We start from the raw sequence: 6,205 nt of genomic DNA, 5'->3' as shown, positions 1-6,205 counted from the left end.
GTCAGCTGTGCCCCTGTAGCACACAGAGGTCCATGGTGAAACTGCCTCTGGAGGACTCCATATCTTTTCTGGTTTTATACAGTATGAAGGATCTAGATTTGTTTCCTAAGTGGCATGATAATACAAAGGAAACTAATATTCCTTTGGTGTTACCTCACCAAAATAATGGTTTAAGAGTGAGTGGTTAGTTATTTCAGGTTCCATGCTGTCTCTGTTGTTCTTTGATACTATGATAGCTCTTACATGGAGAGAGGCTTATTTATGTTAAACTTTCATTAAATCAGGCTAGATACTGAATCACAAACTCTTGCCTTCTTGTCATTGTAGAGACAGACAGAAATGACACACCAAGCAATGTATCAAAGGCTTTTTTTATTTCTGCCTGTTCTCCTTTCTTTACAGTTTTACAGACCTCATTTGTGACTCCAAATGTTTAGTAGCTTTCTTGCCAATTACTCTGTTGGTTAGTAAAAGGTATTTTTCTTGTCCATCGGATCTTTCTATTCTTAAATTGTTTACATATTTTCTTCACTGATTCTCATGGGATAGATTTAATGTTTATGCAGGTGCTAGTTGTTTTTCACCTGGGACTAGATTGTTTTGTTAACAAACTGTTGACACCAGGATTGTTTTCACATGGGAACTTGCAAAGTGCTAGCTTCACTTTGAAAAAATGGCAGACCGGCCACTGATCTAACAGAGCAGGCCTGATTTTTTGAGGCCTTTCTTTTATAATTTTTCTACCTTACTGCAACACCTTTGAAATGCTCAGTTTAATGGAGCAGTTTAATGCTCAGTTTAATGAATTCAGCCTAAAGCATTATGAGGCCCTTCATCAATTACATTAAAACCATCTGCTGGAATTTAGAATCACTTTGCAAAAGAGAAAACTGTGAAAACGTGCTTTCACAGTTGCACGTTTTTCAGCAAGAACATCTTGTAATCTTTGGATTGTGACATTTTCATCACTGGTGGAAATAGGGTTCAGATTTGACTACTTACAACATCAGATTAAAAAGTAGTATGAAGATGTGAATAAAACAACAAAAAGGAAATAGGTCCATATTCAAGTAGAACTTTATTCAAAATCCTATAAACAAACATCTACATTTTCAAAGGTAGCTAGTTATGCTGATGTTTGATTTGACACATCAAAGCAGGCTCAGGTCTTCACAGCACTGACATTCAGCAATCTGTAAAAAAGACAACATCTGCTCTAAGGATGGATAAGACATCACATAGTGAGCCCTTCAAACCACTGGTCACTTTTAGGGAAAGGCAGTAAAAGGAAGAAGGAAAATGTATTTACTTAAGTAAATTCAGCAATATGCATTTTTTTTTCTTTTTCTCTCTTCTATTTATATCTTCTGCATATTTTCCCTTCATTTTTTACAGTTTCTATCTCTGTGTTCCTGAACTGTATTCTCTTTTCTGTTTCATTCAGGAATTTCTAACCTTCTGTATGTCTCCTCTTTCATTTCTCTTATCAGTGATTCTTCCTTTTCCTTCACTGGTTCCTCTCCTCTGGCACTAAACACAGCAGGCTCATCTTCTCTCATCATCTCTTCCCTTTTGTCCATTTCTATAGCCTGTACCCACTCCATCTCCCCACTAGTCTCTCCTTTCTTCCCCAGATCCTTACACAGAAAAAAATGCATGAATGGAGATGGTTTGGTGAAAGCTGAAGCCAGATTGCTCCCAGATTTTTCCCATTGTGTATCTTTTCTGCCACCTCTTCTCTCATGAAGCCTGCCTGCCCACTGCAAAACAGACAGCATAGCTACTGAGGAGGGCACCACTTGTCTCTAACAGCAGTCCCTGAGAATAAAATCTCATTCAGATTCCCAAAGGAAAATCAACAGATTTTCAGCACCTACATCAATCTCAATGAACTGCTTTGTTTTAAAGCTCTTCTTTCTTCATGGTTCTGAGCAGGAAATGGAGAAGATCATGATCTTTGAAAACTCTGCTTGCCTTCACTAGAAGCCTGAGGTTCATGAGCTTTAAAATAATGCCAACATCTCAAAACTCTGAGTCGTTCTGTAGTTGTTAGGTCTGCTCTATAATTAAAGTGCTCCTACAAGAAAGTAACTCTAAAGTAAAGGCAGTGTGGCAGAAAGCTGTAGTGGTTAAACACTTCTCACACCAGTAATAGCTTAATCCATGCTGCTCTTGTAACTAAGATGCCACTATCTCCTGATCCCACAAGATCAAGATAGGAAGAAAGAGGTGCTAGTCATGTATTTTTAAACCTGTATTTTTAAACCACTATCCCCCAAGAATGTGGGAATGAGCTTCATGTAATGGCAAAATATGCTGAGTTCATATATTCTGCAAGCTCATGGCACTACAAATATTCCTCTTAAAAAGCATAATATCTCTGTTTTCTTAGAGTTTAAAGAGAGTTAGGTTAGGAGAGAATGTGAGCAGACACTAAGCTAAAATCTATAAAGAACAGGTCTGCTCCACAAAAGCCACACTCTACAGACTGTAAAGAGAGAAACACATTTCCCAGAGCACCAGCTGACCATTGCAGGCAAATACTCAAATGCCTGAAAGATTACCTGGATTACCTCTTTTCAGAAGGTGTGCTGGAGGAGTGCTTTTCCAAACAATTGAATTTCTTAGGGCTGTATGCTAAGAACAATAAGGCTCATGATGAACATGAAACCAACACTCACCATCTATCAGTAGGAACCAAGTGATTATTCCACGAACAGATGTGGAACCTTTAAAAAAGGTTTCAGAATATGAAATAGGGGGACTCAACACAGCAGCCCTGAACTGATTTCTTCTGCAAAGATTTCAAAGTCTGTTGCCTACTTACTAAAAGAAGAGATGGGTTAGCTCTGCAGAAAGATGCCCTGCAACTTAAAAATGAGGTGTTATAGTGAAAGTTTCTTATTATTGACTCTTACTTTTCACTCTTGCATGTCTTGAATAGAATTGAGGCTGTACAAGTAAATCACTGTTGTTCTGTGACACTTGTTTCAGGCTTCTAATGGAGAAATTGTTCTTCACATTCCAAACTCCTTCCAGAGCCACTGTTAACAATTTGGCAAAATAATAGCTTTATAACTGATTACTTCAGCTTGTTCTAGAATTAATATAAAACTACACAATAATATTCTTCCATAGCTAATTAAAACAGATTGACATCTTCAGAGAAAAGTTCAGATTGCTAAAGGCATGCAACGCTCTCTACTGTTTATAGAAGCTCTTAGGACTACTCAGGCACCCAACTGAAGCAGGATATAGCTTCAGTTAATTATTCAGTTTATTATTGTCTATAATAAACAAGAAACAGCAGTAATACCATTGATGCAGGGAGCATCCTTTTTGGTCATGCTGGAATACCAAATACCCTCATAAAAATAGAGAAAACAACACTCCCTCCCCAGAAAACCCAACCCAAACCAAAAACTAACCAAACAAATAAAAAACCAAAGCCATCACCATCAGAACAAAATTAAAAGCTAATTTATTTTGTGGAAATGTTACAATTTACTAGCCATCTAATTTATTTTAAACAATACACTTTAGCAGTCCAAACGGTGTAAATCAATAACCATGCAACCTGACAACTGTTGCCTATCAGAGCCCAGGCCACTTAGTAAGTGTCTCTAATTGTCCAAACAGCTGAAAAAATGAATTCAGTATTCACTGAATAATCTGTACACCAGCATCTATATTTATCATATTCATCATTCATCATTGTTATGCTATGCCTATAACATTATGCTGTACATACCATTTCTGTACTGAGCTTGCTATAGATCCATATTATACAGTCCTGTAACAAATATTTATGTAGTTTCTCTATTATCTTTGTACTTTAAGCCTTTGTAAGATACATTTCTTTGGGACACTCCTCAAAAGTCATGAGAACATGTAAAGTAACATCCATTTATTCAGCCAGACTGAAATACTCCAGACAATTTTGATCCATTGGCAGATGAATGCAGAAAAAATAGTTGTGATCAGCTCTCAGTAGCATTAGGCGCATGAGCAGATTGAGCAGACCAGTGTTAACATCTGTGACTCAGCTCTGTGCTCAGGTCCCCTTTTCAGTCAAGAGGAAAAGAACAGGCACTTTCAGAGCATGACACATGCAATGACAGGTGTCTAGGACAAGCCAAAAGAACATCCAAAGTGCCTTTTTTCCTCTGCTTACTACATACAGAGGCTACCCAAGTCAGTCATTTGCAGGTGTGTGCTTTAATTCCCTACAGAGCCTAGTCACAGTAATAAGAATTACAGGCTCAAATGGTCTTTACATCTGCTGGGTACTGATTACATCACCTAATTTAGGTACATTTTTGTCTGTGAATCCAACTGTTTTAAATTCATTTTGAGTGAGTTTAGAAATGGGTATCAATCCTACACAAGTGTACTAATAAGCAAATATACTACAGCATTTCTTTCAAAGAGAAAGGTAACAAAACCTCCCTACTGCTCAGCAGTTGTTTCTGGTTTATTAAACTGATATATCATATGGAATTATCTGTGTTCTTCTGGTCTCCTAATTTCTCACAAAAAAAAAAAAAAGAGAGAAAAAAGTAATAAAGACTATATGCAATCCTGCTGTTTCTAAATGCTCTGCACAATATTACATAAATGTTCTGTAATTTTGCCACAGTTTCTCAAAACAATCACTTGTCCTGACAAACACTTGCCATTTTCTGATAAAGAGGATTACCTGCAGTTGGATGATTAACATTGTATTCTTCTTCCTGTAAATGGAAGTGCTCCTCCAGTATTTCTTTAACTCTCCTAGGTGGCTCAACATATACACATTTCTGTCCTGTTAGTAAAATATATTACAAAACAGCCTGTTATTATAAATCCCTTGAATGCTGATGTACTTTGCTGAATGCAATCATAAAGCTATGCTGCTCTGCATCCGTCTTCAATGCACAGTGAACCAAATCATTACAAATATATGAAGGTGTTCGGCCAGGCCCTACTCCCCAGGACAGGAGGACGGTAAGGACAGGACCCTGTGGGTCCACCCAGACAGGGCGTGCTGGTAGCCAAAGCCACCCCAGGGCCACTGGGGAGCCGGCCACCGTGCCTCCCCATGACAGAGATGCCAGGGCAGGGCCGAAGATGGAGAGGCAGCCGAGAAGATGTCCTCGCTGCAGGAAGTCTCCAGGGAGCTGGAGAGGGATGCGGACGCCCCACGGCACCAGGGCCAGCACCTGCCGCGGTGCTGGGGGACATCAGTGAGGGGAACATCAGTGAGGGGGACATCAGTGAGGGGGACATCAGTGAGGGGGACATCAGTGAGGGGGACATCAGTGAGGGGAACATCAGCGGGGAACGGCTGGGCTCCCGCGGGGTGGGCCCGGGCTGGGGCAGGGGTGGCCGGGGACCAGGGACGGCCGTGCTCACGGGGCTGCTCGCCGCGGACATCGCTGCCCGGCTCCCCGGCCGCCGCCGCGGGTGTGTGCCGGCCCGCCGCCCTCATGGCTGCCGCTGCCGCTGCCGCTGCCGGGCGGTTGGGCCGGGCTGCGGCGCGGGGGTTGCCAGGCTGCCCGGCAGGCGGGGCCGCCGCGGCGCTGCCGCTCCCGGGGCACCGAGGCGGCCCCGAGGCGCTGGGGCAGCTGGCTGCCCCGGGGACAGCGGGCCCTGGCACGGGGTGCGGGACAGCTCCGGGTGCCAGCAACAGCTGCTCCTCTGCGTCGCTCGGCATGGCCGCGGGAGCGGGGCACGCACATCACAAACTCTGTACCGCTGCGGGCTGTCACCGCGGGCCTGCCCTACGGAAGGGTGCCGGGCTGAGGGGAAGAACGACAGAGTCCAGTTTAACTGATGTATATCTACTGATACTAAAAAGTAGTAGTTTGGTCATAAAATGAAGCATCTTCAGACACTGCTTATTGGACTGAAGTGTCCTTGTAATCCACGTCTCTATTATTCCTTGATGCATCTCAAGGTATATTCATCTTCTTCCACGGATGTCCTGAAACCAAACTTTTAAAAACAATAAACATTAAAATCATGTTACACCATTCATAGTTCAGAAGGTGTGTTTCCATTTTCCAACAGAAAGTGCTGAACATTACACACTGCTTCAAGACGCCCTCAACAGTAGCTTGATCAGAGCACCAAATGTGGTCCAATGTATCCCAACTCTGCTGCTACTGCTACAGTTGTGCTGCATGTTAGTGGAAAGAGCTTGGGATCACTCAGTAAGGCATCT

General features: G+C 42.2%; 1 protein-coding gene across 1 annotated transcript; it reads right to left on the bottom strand.

Moving 5' to 3' along the window:
- Positions 1 to 1,059: 1,059 nt before the first annotated feature.
- C2H11orf97 (chromosome 2 C11orf97 homolog) lies at positions 1,060 to 5,484 on the bottom strand. Its single transcript, XM_066571206.1, has 4 exons — positions 5,395 to 5,484; positions 4,700 to 4,804; positions 2,919 to 3,044; positions 1,060 to 1,193 (listed from the first exon to the last, which is right to left on the bottom strand). The coding sequence occupies exons 1-4, from the start codon at positions 5,468 to 5,470 to the stop codon at positions 1,186 to 1,188; spliced, it is 315 nt and encodes a 104-aa protein (XP_066427303.1). The 5' UTR covers positions 5,471 to 5,484; the 3' UTR covers positions 1,060 to 1,185.
- Positions 5,485 to 6,205: the final 721 nt, after the last annotated feature.

The sequence above is a fragment of the Molothrus aeneus genome, chromosome 2 (genome assembly GCF_037042795.1).
Source record: "Molothrus aeneus isolate 106 chromosome 2, BPBGC_Maene_1.0, whole genome shotgun sequence".
In the NCBI taxonomy this organism is placed as follows: Eukaryota; Metazoa; Chordata; class Aves; order Passeriformes; family Icteridae; genus Molothrus; species Molothrus aeneus.
This window is presented reverse-complemented; position numbering and strand designations above follow the sequence as displayed.

Bases quoted from the DNA above. Each gene is read 5' to 3' on its own strand.
- C2H11orf97 (XM_066571206.1), bottom strand. From the start codon at position 5,470: ATGAGGGCGGCGGGCCGGCACACACCCGCGGCGGCGGCCGGGGAGCCG. The intron at 4,805-5,394 runs GTGAGCACGGCC...TTTTACTAACAG, and splicing joins TGTCCGCGGCGAGCAGCCCC to GACAGAAATGTGTATATGTT. The intron at 3,045-4,699 runs GTAATCCTCTTT...AATTGTTAACAG, and splicing joins TGTTAATCATCCAACTGCAG to TGGCTCTGGAAGGAGTTTGG.